This window comes from Camelus dromedarius, chromosome X (genome assembly GCF_036321535.1).
Source record: "Camelus dromedarius isolate mCamDro1 chromosome X, mCamDro1.pat, whole genome shotgun sequence".
NCBI lineage: Eukaryota > Metazoa > Chordata > Mammalia > Artiodactyla > Camelidae > Camelus > Camelus dromedarius.
Window position 1 is genome coordinate 98,004,616 of NC_087472.1, and position 25,403 is coordinate 98,030,018.

At 39.3% G+C, this 25,403-nt stretch overlaps 1 protein-coding gene across 1 annotated transcript in view; it reads right to left on the reverse strand.

Moving 5' to 3' along the window:
• Positions 1 to 4,419: 4,419 nt before the first annotated feature.
• PHEX (phosphate regulating endopeptidase X-linked) overlaps positions 4,420 to 25,403 on the reverse strand; it is a 167,665-nt gene continuing 146,681 nt past the window's right edge. The window contains exons 17-22 of the mRNA XM_010998806.3: positions 22,088 to 22,155; positions 18,956 to 19,086; positions 13,465 to 13,530; positions 12,335 to 12,439; positions 8,008 to 8,084; positions 4,420 to 5,432 (exon numbers count right to left, since the gene is read on the reverse strand). Of these exons, the coding sequence (XP_010997108.1) occupies positions 5,330 to 5,432; positions 8,008 to 8,084; positions 12,335 to 12,439; positions 13,465 to 13,530; positions 18,956 to 19,086; positions 22,088 to 22,155 (550 nt within the window). The 3' untranslated portion in view covers positions 4,420 to 5,329. The remainder of the gene's footprint in view (positions 5,433 to 8,007; positions 8,085 to 12,334; positions 12,440 to 13,464; positions 13,531 to 18,955; positions 19,087 to 22,087; positions 22,156 to 25,403) is intronic.

Below are 25,403 nucleotides of genomic sequence, written 5' to 3' on the forward strand. Positions count from 1 at the left end.
TCACTGATCACAAATTATGGTAATGCTGTTGTGGTGCTCATTTCCGGGCTCACTTTGGTATGTTTATTAAAGCACAGTATTGTCAGATCACATGGAATATCTCATTTTCATTTTCCTATCTCCAATTCTAAAGGGGATTAAATTATCCAATTAAGCTGTTAATTAAAAAGATTCCTACAGAATAAACTGCAGGCTACCAATGGCATTTAACATTTTCATTATGCTGTGCTCAAAAGCAATTTCCTAAATTCAGAGGAGCTCAAAGTTACTGCCTGGTATTTCACTTTAGAAGGTGTCGTTGGTATTGCTAGCTGATAGCAAACCCATTTCCTCCTCTTTCTGGGCACACAGCTATACTATATATCCCAGACTCCCCTGCAGCTAGGCTAGGCCAGGCCATATGGTTGAGCTCCAGCCAATGGAATATGAGCAGAAGTGACACAGATAAATTCTTGGACTAGACCAAACCTTCCATTCAATATCTTCCATGGTCTCTTCTCCTCCATCAGCTTCTTGAAGATGAACACGTATTCAATAGTGTTGAAAACAGGAGAATCACAATATGGAAGGGAACCCGGGTCCCTAAATCACCAATTGTAGGAGAGAAGCTCACTGATCATTAATACTCATTTTCTATGTAATGAAAACAAGAAATTACCTTAAATTGGGTTAAGCCATTGAGGTGATCTGTTTCAACATCTAGGGTGATCTTACTTATAAAAGAAAGCAACTGAACTTGAGGGACATGCAAATATCTTAAACCTAATTGGAAACATCAGCCTCCTTCAAATTTTAATCAGGTCCACTTAGATAAGTATCTAAAAATTGAAGCAGACTCAATACCTCAAAACCTATGAAATAGACCACAGCAAGAGAGATTCTAGATTTCTTGCCTCCATTTCCCCAAAGCCCTTCCTTCCTGTCCATGCCCCAGAGATCACTCAGGAACTGTCATTTCTATGCATCTTCCTTCTGCCACTAGCCTACATACAACTCGTATTTCAAGGATCAGCTCAGAAGCCAGAGTAAACTCTCTACAAGGGGCACTAATAGGCCATACTCAGACATTTATTCCCCACCAGCTCTGCAGTCTGATCTCCATGTCCTGTACGTGGATGCAATGGCACCCCTACTATATAAACCAGGACTTTTCCAGATCTTAGAACATTTCAGTGTAAGAAAGATGCCTGAAATAGTCAAGCGGGGGCTCTAGCTGCACTGCAGCCTAATCCCAAAATGCCCAAGGGAGGAGTGAGTATGAATACCACAGTATGCCTCTGGATTTGTCTGGACTCAAGCAAGGCAGCCAGATGCTCATCGTCATCCTGCACCACTCAGTCTTCGTCCGAAGGTCGCCAGGGGATACGGGCTCCCGGGTACTTCCAGTTCTCCCAAAGTACTTGAGGCACAGAAGCTCCAGCAGCATGAAGACAGCCGTCCTCGAGAGCCAGAGCCAATGAGAAATAAAAGCACACAGAAGGTGAGGTTGGTGTGCCCCATCAAAGGGATGTGCTGGGGTCTGGGCAGAGGGAACACGGACCGCATCCACCGGAGAACTGAATAAGCCCTTCTCTGCGCACCAAACCTGATGTCCTTGTAGATCATCACCCTTGTCAAGAGACAGGGTGACTGTAACAGTTTACATATCTGTTTCCCATGTTAGACCAGACTATTCATTGAGGCCCAGAGACTGCATGTGATCTGCTTAAATACAGCTAGTTAAGTGATTTAAATATAATGGCAGTCAGTTACTGTGAACTGAATGAGTGACTGTAAGTTGACTAGATTGTTAAATAAAGCTGATAGCATATAGAGAAATGTTCATTGTCACTTTTGCAAGACCAGTCTTACCATGGTTGATAATTTCCTCAGAAGCCTCTCTTTTCTTCAATAGGAGTATTATTGCAGAAGCAATAAACCACATCTGCTTATATTCTGGAAGAAAATACAATGACCACCTTGTAAAGGTCTCTCGTTATCTACAGAGAAAATTAGTGCATTCAAATTTCACTTCCCTAAATCAAGAAACCTAGTCTACCGCAGTGCTTTGTGTACTTTGTAGGCAAATAATGTCTAAAACAGAACTGCATATGTTATAGATGTAATAAATGTTAATACATTTTTAAAAAGAGAGGAAACAGAAAGTCTTCAACTTTTTATTGTCCTTAAAATGATTACTCACATGGTTTCACAAGTAGGGGGAAAAAATACAACAACTATTTAAATGTAAAATGCAGAATTCAAGCACATCTTTCCTAAACCAGTGGGGCACTGCCACTGACAATGATAATGGTGTTACTTGAAATAATCATATATTCTTCCATAATTTAATATGCAACTGACACATTATGCTAAAAATACGAAGGAAGAAGCCTATCAAATGCTCGGTGATTAGAGAAACACTGATGGAATAAAAGTCCTCAGAAATGGGGTAACCTGAGGGATGAAGGTTAATGCAAATGTCAGCGGCCCAAGAAACAAAGCCTGCCTTTCCTGACTCTGGGATACTTGATAAGCAATTTCAAACCTCTCCACTGGTCTGGCACAAGCATAACCTGTGTGGCAAGGCATAGTTCCTGGTTGTTTCTTAGTGATGCTCCAGGGCTAAATAAGATAAAATTTATGTGCTGTGCTTTAAGCTCCATTGAGGAAAGGCACTGAATAAACTTCAAGATAATTTATGGATCCTGAGCTTGCATTAGTCATTTCCAAGTCCATCTCATAAAAGGAAAAAATGGAAATAGGAGGCCAACGCTGTGTGTTGGTGAAAAGCTCAACAAACTTTGGGCAATGATGAAAAGCCCAAACAAGACCATTTCATATACATCAGATCGTGGACTAATCCAGGAGAATTTCACACACACACACACACACACACAAACCCTAACTCCTTCCACTGCCCAGACAATCATTAACTGGCAAGACATCTGAGATATGAACAAGAGAAGTGTGTTACAGCAATCCTGGTCTGAGTTCCAATATCTAATTTCCTTTTAATTTACCGTAATTATTTTTGTAAAACTTCATGGCTCTACTCCAGTGGATGTGCTAGTAAGGAGTGCCAAAATCCTGTGTTCACTTCAGAGTCACATTCTTGGGCCAGCTTCTCCCTTCCAGCTGCATTTTACCTTCCTCCCTCTACCACTGAATCAGAGTCTGCTGCTTTTAGTAATCTGTACCGAAGAGAAGGGGCAAAAAGAATGTACTCTGAAAATTTAAATGTGAGCATGTATTTGGAAAGCTGATCTACTAGAAAACTGTTCCAGCTAGCAGTAGTGATGATTTTGGGCTGCTTTGGGTTTGTTTTAAAATGGCCATCCTATCTACAACTTTCAGTATAAATGAGTTACATCAAATGAAGTTAATCAGGATAAGGTAGCCACATCATTTAGAAACTGTGAGGGCCCCAACTGTTTACCAACCAATTTTTCTAAACCAGTAAGTGACTGAATGAGCCCCATTTCCAAAGTCATAATTCTATGCTTTTATCAAACACTTTCTCTGACCTGCAGGAATGTGTTTATTTGGAGTTTACAAAGCGAAATCTAGAAGGGAAATGCTATTCACATAAGCCTTAAAAAACCTCAGCTGATTTTAAATGTTCAAGTACTGGAATAAAACCGGGAGACTCTTATATGTCCAAACCAAATCAGAATAATTCCACCAGAGAAAAGGCACATAAGTTTCCAGCACCCCTAACTGCTTGCTTTTAAAATACAAACTAAGGTCACATGAAGCCATGGTTAAGAGGAGGAAAAGGCAGCTGCCCTTCAGGAGTTGATCCATTCGGAGAGGAAGAAGTCAAGGGGAAAATCACTCTCCTCTAAGGCAGAGTAACTGTTTTCCTCCTGATGGCGCCACTGCATTTTTATCCCTTTACAAGTTCCCATGGTTACAAGAGGACGTTGCATACAGTTATACTTCAAAAAAAAAAAAAAAGATGCCAAATCCCAAGGATGCAAAATGGCTTCCTATGGTCAGACTGAATTTGTCATTTTCTTTTCGAGACCTTCCCATTTGTCCACTTAACCCAGAACTCCATGTACCAGGAATAATGTGAAGAGGGGATGGCTCCTTTAAGAAATCAAAAATGCCAGGGAACCACTTTAAGGCTGTTACAATTTTATCCTACACACATTCTCCTAAAGATGGAGGAGTTCACTTGAAAGGATAAAGCTCTGAGGATCAAAAACATACTACTGTTCTGACAGACTCTTGAGAGGAAGACTTGAAGAATAAAAATTATGTTTGTTTGGACAATGCAGGGAATTTTAATTTCAATCAATAGTTTCTAAAATGTCTTCAATCAAGAAACTTTTTCAAAAAAGGTTTTTTTAAAGAGAGGTCACTTTAACAGAGCCAAAACAAAAGGGCACCTTCCTCAGTGTGGGGTTTGTCCCTCTGCACTAAAGGGGAAGGAAAGCCACACGCTCCTAATGGGGAATCTGAAAATCATTTTCTCAGTAACAGGAGAATGCACATATATGAGGATAAGAAGACAAACAGAGAAGTGTCTGTCACTCGGACATCACCACCCAGGTTTGGATTTTGGAGGTTTCACCTCCTTCTCATGTCCCTGCTGTTGCGAGGCTAAGAGTTCTGGCTTCTTCTGGCACTTAACGATATACCCTCTTCTTTCTATTTGATAAACTCAAACCTTGGCCTTCTGCCCACTTTCTTCATGCAGATTTGAACAGGGTGATGGGCTACATCAGATACAAGCTGTGAGGCACGTATTCATCCCCCATAGACTCCAAAGCTGAAGGCAAGAACTTCATCAAAAATTGTAAAATGAAGATTCAACATATTTCCAACTTAACTACCTTACAGTTAATCAATGCTATGCTACAACGATCTATGAAATCTAGCACTGCATTCCACAGACCTCCCAGATATCCATGCCCATGTCTACTTAACTGAGGGTTACAAGTTTAATAGACTGAATTTTTTTCTGGATACATTCTACTTAGGGCCCCTGCAAAGCAATAGATTAAAATGGTCCATACCACTTAGCTGTGGCTTACATACTAAAATGGACAATAACTACAATTCAGCAGATAGTGTTTTAACAAAGTAGCCTAGGGATTTATTTGTGTTGGTTTGGTTTTCTAAAGAAACATACTTGGTTCACTTTTCATATTCCATTTTTTAAGCCTTACAACGTTGAATAGATATTATTTAGATCTAAGCAATACCCAAATAATAAAGATGCATGAAAAATAAACATCCTCGGGGGGACATAGGCCTAAAGCAGTAGGTGATGAGTGCTCGGAGCTGCCTCTGCTGGCACTGTACAGCTCTCTCAGGATGGCATAAACCAGCAGTCCAGCTACCAGAGTCGGCAGGAGTCTGTGCCTCTGTTCATCGTGGAATTGGATGGACAGTTAAAAGCTTTCTGGAATTCTTCAAAGTTGCTAACTGCACCATTGACCCTGAAAAAGATATGTCAATGTCCATGTCATTTAATTCTTACGTATCAGTAGGTTCTGGATAAAATTGCAGGAGCATATTCCTTGATGCGATGTGGCATTCATTTAATCTGTTTACAGGGAAATAACTGAAGCCCAAAATGGTTAAGTAAATTTCCAAAGAAATTAAGAGCTGAGACTAGAATCAGGCAAATGCTATTCATCTTCCAAATATCTTCAAATTCCTGGAAACTGTAGGATTTACATTTCCTATAAATTATATTTAGGGTTGTACATGCCTATAAATTTCAAATTTCTACAAACAATAAGATTTACCAATACTTAGCTTTTCTATTTTTTAATTCAACTTTTAATGGAAGATATAAGTGATACAGAGCACACACATTTTAAATATAAAGCTCACTGGTTTTTCCATATACATACATGTACATCCATGTTACTATCACCCAGACCAAGACATGGACTATTTCCACACCCAGAAGGCTCCCTTGTGCACCCTAACAGTTGCGCCCCCAAGGATAACTACCAGCCTGACTGCTATCGTCACAGATTAGCTTTGCCTGTTTTTGAACTTCATGAGTGGATCACACAGCATGCACTTTTTTGTCTCTGACTTCTTTCACTCAATATTATGTCTGTAAGATTCATCCATGTTGTTGCTGTCTTTAAATTATCTTTAAAGAACTCAATCTACAAAAACACTTTCTATAAATTCCTATTACATTTGAAGGCTCATATTTACCTAGAGTTTGGTTCATGCAACAATAAACTCATGAATGGTGCCTAGTTGTTACAGATGAGTAATGCTTTACTGGAGTTAGCTCCAAAGTCTGGTGTTCTTGCAAGTTTCCCGACTGCAGTAAAGACTGCAGATTCCTACTCAGCACTTTGATTGTAACTGCCTTTTGGAAGTGGTATTTCCATTGTGTGATTTCTGCTGCACTCAAAATCTGCAGTTACTGCAGACATCACTAACAGGCCAGCAAAAAACCTCCTCCCTCATCTATTTCTTACTCAACTGCATGTTCAAAAGGTTGACTGGAGACAGCATCCTCGGTCACTGACTGTTCTTTTCCCTAATGATTTTGTTCCCTATGGGCATTTGAATGAATATAATGGCCTGTATCCAAAAATCTCCACAACCTCTTGTGTTTTAGCTGGGATGTATGGGGAGAGATGTGTATTTCATAGTGTGATTCACCCTGGGCAAGTGTTAAGGATAGAATTTAGCTGACAATTTACAAGCATAGTCTGCAAATTATCAGCTAAAATCCAACATTACACGCAACTAGTTAGTAAAAGGAAATTAGTTTCTAAAAACTCATCTGTTGAGTAATTAATCTACTGTGTGGTTTCATCTGCACCATTTGTCAGTGGGATCACATTTTAGTCCATTAGAGACTGTCAGCATTCTTGACAGTTTAGCCCAGTGGGGGAGAATTTCCAACACAGTGATTAGATTTTTATGCTATCAGGTAATTTATAGTCAATTTCTGAAACATTTCTAAGGCAAGGTTTTAGGAATATGATTTTAAAATATAGGAGAAATTTTAGATGACTTTCTGGCAATATGCTAATGGATTCATTTAAATATTAAACATAAAGCTATCCAGATGTAATAGGTTCTAAGCAAAGAACAAATAAATATAAATTATCATGATTTCTTGGACTTCCTATTATAATTCTCTGTCCCCTACTATAGAAAACTTCCCTCAAACTAAGCTAGAAACCTAGCAAGGGGCAAGTAATATTAACCTTAATTTTATTTTTACTTAATATTTTATACATTCTGACAATTAAATAAGACTAATTCATAATCCTTTCACCTTCATATATAAGCAACTATTTCAAAATATGACTTAAACTAAAAGCCAAAATGTAGAGCTTTTGCCTCTAGATATGAATTACAATAGCTAAATATCACCATATATCCTCCTTTGTGTTCAGAGCTATTCAAAAAGTGGGTAGTCCTTCATGTCTGTTGGTTGGCTGCATGAAAGAACAAGAGGCATTAAATAGGATATTCTACAACATAAAGTAAACCAGAGCTCTAGGTGTTTTGAGGCACAGTACATAAGATCTCATCCTTGTCTAAGAAAAGAGAACTTTTTGGCCCAGATTTAAAAAAAAAAAGTAGGTGGTTGGAGATATCAAATATGCCTGTTTACTGAGCACCCATGGTGCATCCATAGCACATGGATAGCTGCCTTTCAAAAGTTGTAAGATAATAAATGGGAATCAATACTCAAGCTATGTTCTGGACTCTAAACTACCTGTAAATTACCTGTGGCAATCTTCTACAATCTCATAGATCACTTGATACTAGAGATGTGTGCAAAAGCCTACTACAGATATGTAGGGGAGAGAATGCTGACTAAACCAGCTTCCTACTAATTAGAGAAGATGCTTCATTTCTGTTTGGCCAGATTTTTTTTTTAATCTGTGAAATGGAGCTATCACTGTTCACAATGCAGGCTTTTGTTGAGATCACCTATTTGTAGAGCTCTGGGATGGCTGGGTAGTGGAGTCGTGGAGAGATGTACAGTTAAAAACTAGTGTCACCCATTTGCCTATTTACCTAAACTGAGGAGGGCTGTGAGCACCAACTTGGATTTGTTCTCGGGCAGCTTCTGGTCTGTAGGAATTGCACCTCACCTAGAAGAGAAAAGCATCCCAATAATTGTTTCCATTTCAATTACACATTTTCTACTGCCTTAACAGTTCCAAATTATACTGAAGAGTAATTTTAGACTCAGTGGATGACAGTTTTAGTAGATCAGATAAAACCTTCATCAGTAGTAACATCTATTACTCCAATCCCCAAAGTAGAAGGTTTTACCGATCGTGAATACTTCCACAATTTGAGTAAGTAGGAAGGTTTCCAGACAAATGCTTTAAATCAAGAGAATAGTGTATATGCCCAAGAATCAACCAATGTATTGATTCAATTAATATAATGTGTAGAATAACCCTTATCAAATTGAACCATACTTATTTGAGTTAATAAAATAAATCAGCACCCATTATTGAGCATGGTCACAAGAAGTTAGTATTTTGCATCCTGGGTGCCTTGCTTGCCTCATTGCAGTTCAGGCCCTGGATAGGAGGACATTGCTCCTGCTCCTGTGAAGTTAGGCAGGCTATGTGACTTGCTCTGACCAACAAAATGTGAGCAGAAGTGATAGGTGTCACTTCTTGGTGCAAGCTTTAAAAACCTGGCAAAAGTTTTAAGAATCTTAAGAACAGTTTAAGATGCCACATTAAGAGCCAGTGCACATTTCCTCATATTTCTTTCCTACTCCTGTGGTGACCATGGAAGCACATGTTGAGATAAAGACTCCACAACCCAGGTCCTTGAGTAGTGACTGTGAGCAGAGCCCCACTGCTGCCCCATGTTGGACATGGAGCATGAACAAGAAAAAAAGAAACTTTCCTTGTGCTGTTTGTTCAGTACCATAACCTACTTAATTCTAATTTGAACTGTGTCTTGAAATAAGATATAGCTTGAAGTAGGAAAAGAAGTAGGAAACAGGAATATGATGGGAATAATTCCAAATGGAGGAGAAAATGGAAACAAAGACATATCTGAGAGGGGAAAAAAAAAAGCAAGCCATTCAGCTTAGCTGGACAGGCAGCAATGGGAGAGCAGGGGAGGGCGAGGCCGGGGCTGGAGGTCTCAAGTCCTCAGCAAAAGGCTGAAGTCTTCAAACTATATTTAAACATTGTTTTTGAGCACAGATTTGATTTAAAAATCTACTTTTAAAAGATTTATTGGACATGGGTATAGTAGTAGGAGGAAATCAGTGACTAGTTAGAAGAACATTTATGGGCCCCAGGAAGATTCCCAATAAATGTTCACTAAGTAAGTAGCAGTGAGAACAGAGAGAAGTAGGAGGGGAAGAAGACTATATGAGGGGAGGATGGACAGGTCACTGAACCACAGGAAGCAGGGAAGGTGACACGATGCTATTGCTTTTGATGAAGATAAACCATCAGTCACTGTGGCTCTGAATTTGACTTTGAAGTTTTTGTAATGAGTCCTTCACTTCCTCCGAACTTGGCTAACATGAAGCCGTTTCTCACAATCAATTTGACCTCACTTTTTCTTATGTTATTTCTTCTTATATTCTTACATTATTATACAGCATTGTCTTTGCTTCATATATCATTTAAGAGATTTCTAAAACACACATTTTGGTTCTTACTGTTTTCCTAGTAACTTCTCAGGAGAGAAAATCATTTTACTCCTTTTATAAGTAGACTTATTCCAAAGTACAAAAGGTTGAAAATCTCCTCAATCTGTCAGTATGAAAAGCTCCAAGACAAATTTCTCATAAGTAATACTAAATAGCCTGCCATTTTTCCTTAATCTCTTTAGTTTAAAGTAAATTATATATAGTTTGAAATTTTATTTGGAGACATTTCAAAAGTATGACTGTAATGGTGACAGCAGTTAGTTTACTTCACATACTAAGATGGACCTTAGGTAAGTAAGAATCTAAATAAGAACTGATGGGCCTTGTACTTTGGCCTCTAGAGTAGGGGACAGCAAACGGTTTCTGTAAAAGGACAGACAATAAATATTTTAGGCTTTTCAGTCTTAAAGTTTCTGTTTAACTATTCAACTCTGCCACTGTAGCACAAAAACAGCCACAGACAATATGTAAAGAGCATGGCTGTTTTCCAATAAAACATTATTTACAAAAAAAAGATAGCAGGCCATATTTGGCCCAAGGGTTCTAGTTTGCCAACCCCTGCTGTGACTATATTTGTGTGCTTATTTTAGATACCTGACCCAGTACTGACCCAAAAGGAAGTCTCCTTAATTGAACTGTGTTAATCTTATCCTTTTCAAGAAATTCATCTAAAAACGTCAAGTGTCTTCAATACACCCACCAACTTTGCTGGATGCTACGGAGATAAATAAGAAGTGTAAGAATTCAGAAGATTAGCTACAGAGAAAAAACTAAAAGTCTTCACCATTTTGGTAACAATTAAATATTCAACTGCATGGTAATGAAGGTAAGGGCAAAGGAGTTGGAGGTTTTTTGCTTTTTATTTTATTTTTTTAATGAGAAATGGAATCTTTGAGGAAGTTTGTGGAAGATGTGGAGGAGGTAGAATCAGGCATGGATCCTGAACGGTAAAGATGGAAGTGAATAGTCTGAGGAGGAGAAGTAGGAAGGGGACCACTTTATAGGAGGAAAATCAAAAGCAAAACCACAGAGACAACAGTGAGCATGACACTGTGGTGGGGAAGTGAGAACACCTGCCAGGCTCAGGGTGAGTCCAGTGGAGCAATGGGAATTTAGAGCTGGTTAGGAAGAGTTGGATAAGATGGAGGAGAACTTTGAAAGGTGTTTGGCCTTGATGTGGTAGACACGTGGGAGCCACTGCAGTTCCTTCAGCAGGTCAGTAATGAAATAAAAGAGGTATTTCAGTAGCATGTAAGACAGACACTGGTGGAAAGATGCCGAAGGCAGGAAAACATGCCATAAGGCTGTTGGGATAATCCAAAGGAGATGAGATGGAGGCCTAGTCAACAGATGACAAGACAGGGTAACGGGAAGAAAGAGGGGTCAAATCTGAAGAGCATTTAAAAGGATGAAACATCTAGCTGTGGGGACACATGCCAGAAAAATGAGGAGAGATAAATCATATAAGACCTAAGAATCCAGGTTTTATAAGCAAGAAGACCCAAAGACTGAGGGTGGGGGTGTGTTGACAGAAGTGAGATAACTAAAAAGGAAAGTCATTTGTTGCTGACTCCAGCTCTGCTGATATCAGGGTGATACATGATCATTTATTTACTGTTGTCACATCAGCCTTAAGAAATAAAAGACCCCATACAGGTGAGAATCCTTAAACCAGAGTCAACCAAAGAAGACATGGAAAGGAATGAGCTTACTGAGAAATGAATGAAAAGACTTAGGAACAAAAGGTTGTACTGGTGAAAACTTTTGTCTAGTTTTGAGCATATACAAACAGATATGCCCGTTGTGAGGTCACGCATCAGAACTTTCGTCGACCCATCCCAGACTTGTCTGAAAAGAAGGCCTACATATTTGTGACATAAACCAGTGCAATAACCGAATAACAAAGAACAACTGGGGAGAGGGTATAGCTCAATGGTAGAGCACATACTTAGCATGTACAAGGTCCTGGGTTCAATCCCCATTACCTCCATTAAAAAATAAATAAATAAATAAAAACCTAATTGCCTCCCTCCCATCCCCCCATAAAAAAGCCAAAAAAAAAAACAAAACAAAAAACCCCCTTCAAAAACAAACAAACAACAACAACAAAAAGAACAACTGGCACTTGCCTCATTGGCCAGATACTCAGAACTGTGCCTTATTGAGGGCACGTCTTCTTTGAATTTCTGCTCAGAGAGCCCATTAAACTCACAAGCAAGTGACATGACTCTCCTGGCCTTTGTTGTTGTTTTTAGCTCTAGTCGTCTTCACATGCGCATCTGGCAGTTGGGAACATAACCTTGAGGGTCCCCCACAGGTTGAGAGTGGTGGGATAGGTCAGCAAATGAGGCGAAGGAGGAGAAATGCAGGAAAGGGCAGGGCCAATAAAGCCAAGTCACTAGAAATGGTTATAAACAGTATCAAATACATTAAGAAGTCAGGATATATTAAAGAAATAACAAGTGAGTTACCACAGGGTTGGTAACACACTTGATTAAAAAATACCAATAAACCTTGATTCAATCAGTTAACCGATTATGTTCCAAAGAACATTAAGAAGGTGACATTTATCCTGAAAATAAGCAGCAAGGTAAAATTTCCACTGAAATCAAAGTTGTGCCATTAAACTCTGGTTCTAAACCTTTGATCTAGGGAGCAAGCCAAAGTCTCACATTTCATCTTTGACATTCCTTCCTTGGTCTTACTCACTTGAGCGTAACTCAGGAAGAAGAGCTGGTTGTTGGTGAATTCGATGCCGGGTAGGAGAGGCTCTTCAACTCCTTGCCTCTTGTCATTTATCCATTTCCTATAAGCCTGGTAAGAGAAGAATAGACGGTCCTCTGGCAATAATAATGGCTTTTCTCTTTTCTCATCCATTGCAGAGATATTAAATATATCCTCCCCCATGTGCAAAATGCATACTGTCACATTTTCCTTTAAGAAAACAAACACCTGGAAATGCAAGTCAATGCTGTATTGCTTAACATGGAGGCAGGTTCACTTGCAAAAAGACCTTTCAGTCAACAGATAGCAAAGCAGCTGGCCAAAGTGGTCACATGTTAAATAACTCCCCCTCCCCTCAAAAAGCTGTTCTTTCTATGCCTGCCAGGGAACAGACAAATTTAACACAATGGCAAGCCCTATGGAAATAAATTCGGGGGCCAATCTGTTGACAACTTTTTATTTTGCCAAGTAAGAGGGAAAACTGTGATCTTCGATCATAATCATTTTATAAAATAAAGTATATTTTAGGTAGAATAGAGGAAGATAACCTGAGGATAACAGCTTAGTCTTCATATTGAATGCACCTAGCTTTATGAAAATCTTTCTCAATCATCCTTATACGTCTTGCTTAAGCATGGACCACTGGATGATGAAAACATTATTATGGACTCTTACCTGGCCCACTGTATGAGAACTACTTGCCTCTGGCCATAATTAAGAAGTTTGATATTTTAAGAGAAAATTATACAGAGGGCTATAGAGAGTGTACTCAAAGAAACTCCTATAAACCTAGCCCCAAGGGGATTCTGTAGCATGTTTTAATGTTATTGTGAATGTATCTTCTGAAAACTATCTTTTAAATACATGATTCCTAATAACAAATATTATTCCTTCGGGTGACTTTACACCCCAAAAAGAAAAAAGGGAGAAATGCAGCCGTATTCATATAATAGACTATAATAGAGTCAATGGGGAAGTATAAATCAATTTACAGAAATTCACAGTTTACAGAAATCTAACTCCTCAAGAAAATGTCTGTGGTGTAAACTGAGGAGCACTCATATGGTATTTTATAGTTTAATTTTTAAAATCACAGCAAATGTTGCAGCGCATACCCTAAAAGCTTGCCGCAGACCTCCATTATCGGCAATATTTTCTCCCAGAGTCCTCTTCCCCTTCACCTAACAAAAAGAAAAAGATAAAAAAAAGTGTTTCACAGCCAACTATCATTCAGCAAGAGGCATAAATATGATAGCAAGAAAAAAAGCCATATTTTAAAGAGGAAATTGCATTCAATAAATCAGAGGTAATCATAGAATATACTGTGAGATGGCAAACTAACCCCAGAAAGGTGCTCCTGAATATCATTTCTATTTTATTATGCTACACATTTCCTTCTCACCCACTTCTCTATTCTCACCAATTTAGCCAACTCTAACAAAATGTTAACAGTATTCTGAGTGACTCTGGTTTAATGAGGAAAACATAGAAATGTCAACATACAGATTACTTTCTCTAATTAACTCACATAATTTGAGTATTCTTTTCAGTAGGCTTGTGTTTCCCAAAATCTACCACCCACACTGGACCAAAGTTTTAAGACCAACTATTACCATTTTACCTTCAGCAATTTCCATGAAATATTAAAGAGAGGTCCTCATGGGGAATCAAAATCAAATAGAAGTAGTGCAGACCACAAGGTCAAGGTCTGCAGTATGTGTGACAAAGAGCCAAGTATGAAGAAATTCTTCCAAACATCTGAAGATTGTTTCTTAAACCCTTAAATAGGCGAGGACAAAAATATTCTAAACCAAAATGACCCAGAAGCCAAAATCCAACCTGCTGCTTATTTTTGTACAGGCTGCAAGGTAAGACTAGATTTTATATTTTTCAATGGTTGCGGATAAAACATAAAGAAGTGTTAACATCTTGTGGCATGTGAAAATTATATGAAGTTCAAATTTCAGTGTCCATAATTCAAGATTTATTGGAACACAGGCACGTTAATTCAAGTGCATGTTGTCAGCGGCTGTTTTCCCACTACGGTGGCAGGGCTGAGCAGCTGGAACAGAGACTTTACAGCCCACAAAACCTAAATTATTTACTATCTGGCCCTTTACAGAAAAAGTCTGCCAACCCCTGCACTGGAGACAATATAATGTTCTATAATAATAAAGATGTCTATGTCCCAATCCCTGGAACCTGTGGAAATATCACCATATGTGGCAAAAGGGACTTTTAAACTATGATTAAATTAAGAATCTTGAAATGCAGACATTAGCCAACATTATCCAAGTGAGTCTAATGTAATTACAAGGGTCTGTATAAATAGAGGGAAAGAAAGCCAGGAGAGTGAATGTGTCAGTGATGCAATGTGAGGCAACCCAACTGGTCATGGCTGGCTTTGAAGAAAGAAGGGGCCAGGAGTCAAGGAATGTGGGTAGCCTCTAAAAGCTGTAAAAATAAAAGACAAGGAAACAGAGTCCCCCCTCTAGAGTAGCTAGGAAGGGAAACAGTCCTGCTGACACCTTGATTTTAGCCCACTGATACCTGAAATATAGAACTGTAAAATAATAAATTTGTATTGTTTCAAGTTTGTAGTGATTTGTTATAGCAGCAAAAGCAAACCAATACACACTGTTCTAAACTTTCAACCCATGGATCCTACCAATCCTTCATTCTCAAGCTAGCCCAAACACCCCAGGTACCAAGCAATACCAATGAATAAAAACAGTCTTCAAAAACATTAACCTCCGTAATCACCCAGGATCCTCCCAGCTTTGGTCCCTAAAAGTTACCACTCTGGCTTTACACACATTCTTTTCTTCTACTACAATCCTAGAGGTAAGTACTATTATCACCATCCTTACTTAACAAATGAGGAATCTAAAACACAGAGTATGTGTTGCAGATGTCACTGGTGCTGTACCAGATCCCGTTTTCTACCAGGACTGTGCACCCATTCCTGCACCTCTCCTGCTTCCAGAAGATTAGGCTTAGCTTAGGGGACTCCTCTCACCTGGAGACTACTGGGAGGTGATATGCCACCTCTCAGTAACTGGCTGATGTGCAGTCAGAATAGCTCAGCCCCTTATTTCAGGCTGAATAATTTCTGTGGTGCAACTGATGCTCCAGAATCCTCTGTGGGATCAGACTGAGGCTAAACTTCTGAAACCAATTATGTTTTCCTCACCACCTTACAGGTTTCTCCTGAAACTACTTGTGCAATAAATCATTTATCTAAGAAACCCTTTTTGAGCTCTGCTTCTAATGGACTTGACCTAAGAGTAATTAAGTGAATTGCCCACATTTCACAGGGATTCAAACCCAAGCAGTCTCTCTTCAGAGCCTCTGCTTCATAATACGCTACCTTCTCAAGTCTTACCTCCTCTTGACTAGAGTACTTCTGTTTATAAACACTCATGCCCATATGTAATCTTCTTTGTTCCTCTAAGTCTTATCTAAATTAGAAGTTCAGGGAATAGCCTCACCCCTGTGAGGCTCCTCCCACTGTGGACCACCTCAGTAGACTATACAGCCCTAGTTCTGCCTCTCAGGACTCAACAGCTGCTAACAGTTTGTTCCTGGAGTGCTCCATCAGAGCTCCCCCTAGTTCAGAGCAGAGGATTCAGGCACAGAGGACTGGCCTCCACGAATGGAGCCAGAAAAATAAAGCATGGCCCTTCATATCCACAATGGAAGCCACCCCTTCTCCTCAGAGAATGAGACTGAAGCTGTTTTCTGGCGGCTGAGTGGATTTATGCTGAGACAGGCATGTCCTTTCTATCGTCCTTGTTGCAAAGGTACACATTTGTCAGAATTCAGTTTCAGTCTCTGACACTTTGACCAAAATGGATGTTGTAGAATAGTCCCCTCAACACATCACCCAGGTATAAAATGAACTGAATATATGAGAACAAGAGCATGATATGGGGGGAAGAGTAGGGATTTTGGAGTCATATCAATCTAAACTCTAATGTAGATTCTACCATGGGTTTTAATCTCTTTGAGCCTCAGTTTCCTCATGTGTGAAACAGGCTGGTAATATGTACACCTCTCAGAACCAGTATGAGAATTGTTTGTTTCAATTAAGTGTAAAGTGCAACTCCCATGGCTGCATATAATAATCACCAGGAAAAATGCATTCCCTTCCTCCAAGAAAACTGCTCTTCTACTGTTTTTTTCTTTTTTTCACCCCCTACTGTTTTGTTCTCCCCTGGGATGGCATGCCTATGAGTATGTGATGAAGTATTAGGAATATTAACTACAATTTATGGAGCACTTACTGCATATAAAGCATCATGCTGGTGATTTACATTATCTCAGTCATTTAATTCTTACAAGTTAGTGAGTTCAGAAATAGTTACCCATTTCATAGATGAAGACTCTGAGATGCAGGAATGTTAAGGAACTTGCCCAAGTTCAAAAAAACTTGCCACCTGCAATTGGCCGAACCGAATTTTGGACCTGTGTCTGACTCTACAACCCCTCCCCATGCTTTTCTTGAAGCAACATATATTCTAGATGGATTTTCACAATGTGATAACCCCTGAAATGAAAACAGATACACAGAAGGGCCCATTTTAGCTCTTCCCATGACACAGTAGTAGATATTTTTAAAAATATGGGCAGAGAAATATGGGCTTTCCAGGACACTGATGAAGGAGCCAGAAGTACCCTTCAAGGATACAGACTTTGGTTTCTCCTCCTGGATAAGGAGTGGTCTCCCTTGTGCTGTGTATGATTTAAGAACCAGGAGAACCGACTCAGTGTTTATAAACATTCTCTTTAAAAGCACATGGATTTTTACCTGAATTCTGGAATGCTGAAATAAACCCTACTATGATAGACTTGAGGCGGGGGAATGTATAGCTCAGTGGTGGACTGCATGCTTAGCATGCACGAAGTCCTGGGTTCAATCCCCAGTACCTCCATCTAAATAAATAAATAAGTAAGTAAAAAACCTACTTACCTCCCCTACCCCACCCCACCAAAAATGGACTTGAGGCACAGCAAAGTTTCGGGTGCCTTCCCAGCACCAGTAAGTTATCAGGATGGAGTACATGCCTGGCTAAAGGACCAAGAGGCTCTGGGAAAACCACATGAAGGTATACTGGTCTACTCCAGTTCTTTGTGGTGCCCTGCTTCTCTTACGTGCTGTGCCCTGAAATTTATCCCAGTTTATATGAGATTCTACCATTTGACAAACATCTAATTCAGTAAGGAAAAAATGCCTTGTAATCATGACTAAAGTGATGCTGGATCAACTGACTATCCTCTTGGAAGAAAATAAAAGTGAACTCTCATATTAAACTCCACAGCCAAATAAGTTTCACATGCATGAATATTTAAATGCAAAATAACCAAACAACAAAAACCTTCCCAGAAAAGCTAGGAGACTACATATATGATAGAGAATGGAAATGCAGAAACTTTTTTTTTAAAGAGATAGGTATCTTTGACCACATGGAAATATTTAAATTTTGTATGTCAAAAGATACCATATACAAAGTCTAAAGGATGAGAAATATATTGGGGGGAAAATACTATAATGTGAATAACAGACAAAATTATAACATCTATAGTATTTTTTAAAGTTCTCATAAATTGACAAGAAAATAACTCAATACATAAATGCTCTTTCATACATCACTGGTGGGAATATGAAATATTACAACTTGTTAGTGACAGTAGGAATCTATCGTACAGGGGAAAAAAAGAATATGTACATAATAAGAGTGTTCGGTCCAGCAGCATTTATTGTGAAGAAATAATTGGAGACAGAGCATAGCCCCTCAACAAGAGGGTAGATGAATATGTTACAGGACACTCACACTTTTTTTCAGTGGACTTTTAGGCAGCCACTGAAGACAATGAAACAAGGTGTGGGGGTGTGTGTGTATCTCTATGTGAGCATGGGGAAAAGTGTATCAGGGTTACTGAGAGGGATTATAGGTAGGGACGTTAATAGCGATGAGAGGGAAAGGGGAAGGAGATGAAGGTAAAGACAAAAAAGAAAGGAACAACATTTCACACAACAAGCAAGTATATAATTGTATTTGTGCCTTTATAAAAATGTATATATGTATATATACTAGAAAAGCAACATTTTAAAAGTCATTACTTTTGTTCAAACTTCTCTAAGAACTCTTAACCAATTCAGAGTCATTAGTTCAAATTAGTGAGTTTTTATTTCAATTAATTAAACCTAAGCAGCAGTCTGGAAGGAAATCTTTTTAATGATATGGAGATTTGTAAGAATTTTACTGCTTATCTTTGCTACAGAATTTTCTACATTAGTCTAAATCTAGGAGAACAGACTAAAGTTTAGGCCTGTGATTCCCAAACTTCAGCTTATATCAGAATCATCTGAGGGCTCATGGAACGACAGACTGCCAGACTACCTGGCCCCACCCCCTGAGATTCTGAGTCAGTAGGTCTGGAGTAAGTAAGACTAAAGAATCTGCATTTCTAACAAGTCCCCTAGGGAGGCTGATGCTGTTGGCCTGGGAACCACATGTTGAGAACCAATGGTCTAAAGCAAGCTCAGGTCCACATGAAGAAAGATGACTCACAAGATGCCCCCTTTACCATACTTGTACTCACATTTAAGCCAGCTTTCTTCCAATAATAGTTGCTATACTGGGTAATCATGCACTTTGTTTTTTCCTTAAACTTTTCTTCTGAGTCAACAGACCACCAAGGATCCAGGTTTCCATTTTTATCATATTTTCTACCTGGTAACAAGGAAAGTTAAAAGATAATTCGTATTAGTTGTGGAAACAAATTAATTTCTTCCTCTTTCCTTTGACAAGCTCTCTTCGACAAGCCTTGCAAAAGCAGTCCCAGCAGCAGGGACCAGGCCTGGAAGGAGCTCAGCCTTCTCTCCCGTGTCACAGGTTAACTGCAAAAAGTGAGGAAAGAAGAAAGAGGTCTGAGGAAGTTCTTTCCTTCTAAGCACCAAAGAAGATTTTAGAAATAAGATTTATCAATTTATGGCATGTACCATTCTTAACCAATCTTGGATCCTTTTTTCTCACCTGCCCTGATCCAAAATGTTCTCTAACTATGAATGAAATGGCCTCATTCAGAAAGTCCATGGAGCAAGTCAGAGCGCCACTACCACTGAAATTCCAAACACCCAGAGGAACAGCCCCGGTGAGTCACTCGCACCCTGTGACCACAGCCCCTGACTCAGCCCTAAAGGAACGTGTTTCCTCCAAGTTGCCAGGAGCCAAGAGACACATAAAACCTCTCTTATGAATCACTCCACAGCCACTAGTGTAGATGGAAGGCCCAGATGTCCTGCTTTGACAAGGAAGGTTGCTTTAAAAAGAGAACTTGGAACACGAATGGAAATCTCCAAAACACAATGGGAAAAAAGACTAGTCACACATGCTTTTTGCTATGGGCTCTCTCTTCATTTCCTCTACATCCTTCCAAAAAAAGGTTTGGGTGTATCTGGTGTATAGACCATCTTCTATACTCAAGGTCACTATAGGTTTAAATTTAATTATGCAGAGAGCTATTCATTGGGCTTAGAAAAAAGTCCCCGAAGCAAAGGTGTTAAGTGAAACAATCCAACACTCTTCAGAAAAGCTGGATGCCACCCACCCTCCCCGAGAGCGCACAGAGTCACTGTTCTCTACCCACTAACCAATCATTGAACAGTTACTACTGGCCATGTACTTATATGTGTAATGCAGTGTTCTAAGTATTGGTTACAGAATGAAATGCCATCTTCAGATTCTGTCCTTCAAGAGAGAATCCAGAAGCCTTCCAAAAGATTCTGAGGGAAAACTAAACTTAAATTTCCCAGGAAAAAAGTCCCAGAACCAAGAGACCACTACCGGCTTTTGTTTTGTAGCTAAGACTCTCCTCTCAGATAATACAAACATGCAAAGACAGAAAGTATAGCTCTGGGGAGTCAGGTGACTACAAGGCAGCTACATTTCAAGCTGGGACAGGAGACCAGGGGAGCAAAAATCCTAGATGATTACGGAAAGGCTTGTGTGAGTACAGGAAGAATCACTCAGAAGGAGAGGAACCAAAAGAGTCTCTGGTCGTGTTGTAGGCATCCAGGAAAGGATGCTGGAGACATCACAGACATGAAAGAAAAAGGTCCCTCTAGACAACGTTGCCTTGGGCCAAGGGGTTCATTGAGTCTGCCTGTAAGTCACTTTGTGGATGTGGATGTGATTGTAATTTGCTGCTAATTCATAAGTCTCAGAGATTTCATGTAGCTTTCCAATGATACTCAAGAGTTAAAGGAAAAAGGAGTGTTGATTAAAAATGATGACTCTACCATATGATCCAACAATTCCACTCCTGCGCATACAACTGGAGAAAATTTTAACTGGAAAAGACACATGCACCCCAATCTTCATAGCAGCACTGTTTACAATAGCCAAGACATGGAAGCAACCTAAATGTCCATCGACAGATGATTGATAAAGAAGATGGGGTATGGGGGGAGGGTATAGCTAAGTGGTAGAGGACATGCCTAACATGCACGAGGTCCTGGGTTCAATCCCTCCATTAAAATAACTAAATCAATGAATAAACCTAATTACCTGCCCCCACAAAAACGAAGCCATAATAAGAAGATGGGGTATATATACACAATGGAATACTACTCAGTCATAAAAAAGAATGACATAATGCCATTTCCAGCAACAGGATGGACTTAGGGATTATCATACTAAGTGAAGGAAGTCAGCCAGAGAAAGACAAATATCCTATGACATCATTTGTATGTGGAATCCAAACAAACAATGCAAATGAATTTATTTACAAACCAGAAAGAGACTCACAGGCATAGAAAACAAATTTATGGTTACCAAAGGGGAAAGGCAGGGGGAGGGATAAATTAGGGGTTTGGGATTATCAGTTATTTACCACCATATATAAAATAGATAAACAACAAGGTCTTAATGTATAGCACAGGGAACTACATTCAATATCCTGTAATAACCTATGATGAAAAAGAATTTTAAAAGAATATATATATGTATAACTGAATCACTATACTGTACACCAGTGTTGTAACACAACGTTGTAAATCAACTAAACTCCATCAACAACAACAAAAAATGATGATTCTCAAAGGGCAATCATTTCTTTAGTTTATGCCATATTCTGCTCTTTCCTTTTGCTTAAATGTCATCAGGATACATAGCATATTCTATATTATACATCACTAGGAAAGCATAGCATTTCTTAAAAAATTCTGAATATATGCCAGCATAGAGAAAAACAGAGATTAAGCATTGCATAATCCTTGAAATGGTATAAAGGAACCAGTCAGCCAAGTCACAGACTCCTAACTCGCTGAGTCCTAACTTGGCAGCATGTATAATCATCTTCAGAGAAGAGCTCACACCTCCAGGCAGAGCATCTCAAAGTGGTGAATAAATAAGTGAAAGGAAGGGAAGCTATAAAGCAAATCCTATAACTACTGGTGAAGCTAGAGCAATCCGGATCTAAACGCGAAGCTAATTTCGTTGAAATTACAAGGTCTTTTTTTCATTCTGCCACATCACCGATGGGAGCAACTATTTATTTATTGCAAGCTATCACAGCAAGACATGGAGGAAAGCTTTCAATCAGCAATTATATGGCTTTGGATAATCTTCAATCTATGATGTTGCCACTATGCAAAGATAATAGCAACAATTAACATCCATATCGTCAACATGACCATAAAAGCATCAGCTTATACAATGAACCAATACTTACCATTATTATCAAATCCATGTGTAAATTCATGTCCAACAATTACTCCTATAGCGCCATAACTCAGAGATCTATGGCATAAATATATAATTGGGAGAAAATTACAAGCATGAACCTCAGAGCATAATCCTTTAATTTTTTGCAATGAAAAGTCAAGATATTGTTTTCTAGTAACCACGGTAATTAATAATCTACTAACCACAACCATGAAATTGTAAAGAAGTAAACAAATCTTTCTCACTGAAATAGACAAAGAAAATATAACTTCTAACATTGTCGTTGTGACCATGTATGGACCGTAGTTCCAACCCTCTGAAATTAGGGATGTGAAAGAGATGGTTTCTAAAGTCCCTTCCAGCCCTAAGGCTTCTATGGTTCTACATCCACCCTAGCTGCAGTTTATAAACACCCCGAGCAGCAGTGGGGTTTGAAAAGATCCTGTCAGCAAACATACCATTTATTTTTTATCTGAGAACCTGCTGAAAAATCACTATAGACTTAGATGTTAAATTGTTTTCCAAATGTAGTCATAAAACAGGAATAGAGCAGAGATTAAAAGGGATCACTCTGCTTTCAAAGGCAGTCACGTTCCTCTGCTTCTATGACAAATTCACAACTGAACAGCCAAGACTGTGAAGCCTTAACTAGGTTTGGAAAAATCATTATCTTATTTCTCTTCACCTCTGAAGAAGCATGTGGTCGATTACCTACAAAGGTGACCAACGACAACTCCACCCACCCTGAACACATGTGCCCCTCCTCCCACCAAGGGGCAATCTATTTCCTTCTCCTTGAATCTGGACAAGCCTTGGGGCTTGCTGTGACCAACAGAATGCAGTGGAAGGGCCAGGTGTGACTTCTGGGCTAAGGCCTTGTAGCTTCCTTTTTTTTTTTTTCACCCCTGTGGAAGGCAGCTGCAGTGCAAAAAAGTGGGAGTAATGAGCTAGAGAGAGAAGCCAAGTGAAGCAAGTGACAGATGCCAAAAGTTGAAAGACTCTAAAGGAAGAGAGGTCCAGCTAGGCCCCAGCCATTCAAGCCAGCCCAACTAGGGCACCAGACAGGTGCGTGAAGTCATCTTAGGTCCTATGGCCTTAGTTGAGCTGCCCCAACCAATGCCACATGGAGCAGACAGAGATAAGCTATCTCGGCTGAGTCCTGCCCAAACTGCAGAATCATGAGCCAACAGTGGTGGTGCTTTGTTACACAGCAATAGATAACCGAAACAGAACACGTGAGTCACGTATGAGGAAATCAATAAGGGGGCTTCCATACGTGTGTGTCTGGGATCTTCTCTCTCAACTAAAAGTTCCCTGAAGGCCAAACCCCTACCTACTTGATTGCAGCTAAATTCTCTGTACCTGGTACACAGTAAAAAAGTAACAATGATTTAACTAATTGATTAATTAACTTTATCATTTCATGCAAGTGATAGATCAATATGTAACTGATTTTAGTCATTTAACGTGTGCATGAGGATTGCAAACAACTTAAAATCCTCGTTACAAGGATTCTTCCTTGTATTTGTAATTATGCTAAAAATATTTCGCAGTTGGTTCCTGACATACAATGTCAAAGTCACCCAGGAAACAGACAGGACCTGTAAGTGGAAGGAATGAAAATTTTTACAGCAGTATGTTATTACAGGACATAATGATCCTTAACATGCTAATTGTTTGTCTCAACTATACCCAAGGAAGTGCTGTAAGATTTAATTTTTCCCCTTGGTGGCAATTCTTTCCTTTGTTATTTCTTTCCTGCAAGGTAATTTACATTTGAAAAAATGCTTTCCTACTGTTTTTCCATCATTGCAAACCTTCATTAAAGAAGTAAGAGTAAAATTATGCATTTCAATCATAGAGCTATCATAGCAGTGTGGGACAAACTTGTAATTTTACATAGTGCTAATTTTTGCAGCAGTAGCTATCACTATGCAGCCTGTAACATTTCGTTTTTCCAGGACTCTCAGCTCTGAGAACAGTACATGGTCCTCTGAAAGCCTTGGTCAATGCTGTTGACTGGATGAATTGAAGGGATGAATAACAGAAGCTTATAGGAACTGGTCTGCAATAAATGTCCCTTCAGAGGGACTGCTCCAATGGGCTTCCTATCTGCAAATGGTAACAGAGAATTCAGAAAATGATTGAATCACTGCAAGTTCCAATTCTCAGTTACATAATCACAATCCTTTGGACAAGAGACAAAGAAAAAGTAATTTTAGATGACTAAGCCTGACAGTGATAATGTTTCATAATACTAAATTCACATCTTCCATTTTATCAATGGGCATGATTTAAATTAGCATGGCATAAAAATAAGTAAATAAACTCAATTGCCTTTTAAAACGTGACTGGCTGGCCGGAAACAAGAAGACTCCTGCAGAGAAAATCTAGCTTTCCAAAAATAAAATGGGGAAGATGACAATTCTTCCACCTACTCAGTTTCTCTTTTGTTCTTACTACTCGATGAGTTTAACACATGCACAGGATCTGCTGTCAACAGGGAAACAATGGTACTGCTGTCTGGAGTGACCATGATCTCATGCTGTCATCAAGTAAAGGCTACTCTATGCCTGAAATGGAAATTCACAAAAGTCTCAGAGCTGCAAGCAGCTTTAAGGTCATCTAGCTCAACTCCTTAGCAGAGGCATGGGCCTCTGCTACAAAAGCCCATTCAAATGGTCGTAAGATTCTCCTTGGGCATTTCCAGTACCCCGTCTGAGGTGGCCCATTCCCTCTTCTCAGTTCTAAATAAAACAGCACTCCCTAATGTTGATCTAGAATTTCTTTCTTATTGATTCCTCAAGTGTAGTGGTCTAAAGTGTTCTAGCTGGACACCCGCTGAACCACTTTCCAAATACAGTAAATCATTCCACCACCTTAACTTTCCTTCAAAAATGTTAAAAGACAGTTATGAGGTTCTCCCTCAAGTGTTCTCGAGTTCTTTCAACTCTTTTTCTTCAGTCATGAATTCCAGACCAGCATTTCCCAAAACATAGAGAAAGGGGGAGTTTAGGAATCTCTGGGTTAAACACATTTTAGATAGGTTTTTCTTGCAGAAATTCTTGGGAATTTTTATGCTGCTAAGTATTGTGGTTCTCCAGAACAAAGGGAAGGGGAGGATGACATTTTGGGATATGCTGTCTTAGGCCACTTACAATCCTGAGTCTTTACTCAGGAAACAATTCAGCTTGTTGATGTCCCCACAATTAGACCCAACACTCACGGGAGGGCTAAGCAGACCAGTGTGAGCAGAAAGGATACCCACTTGTTGGTTCTGGAGGATATCCATCCAGAATAGATGGATGTATGGGAACCTATCT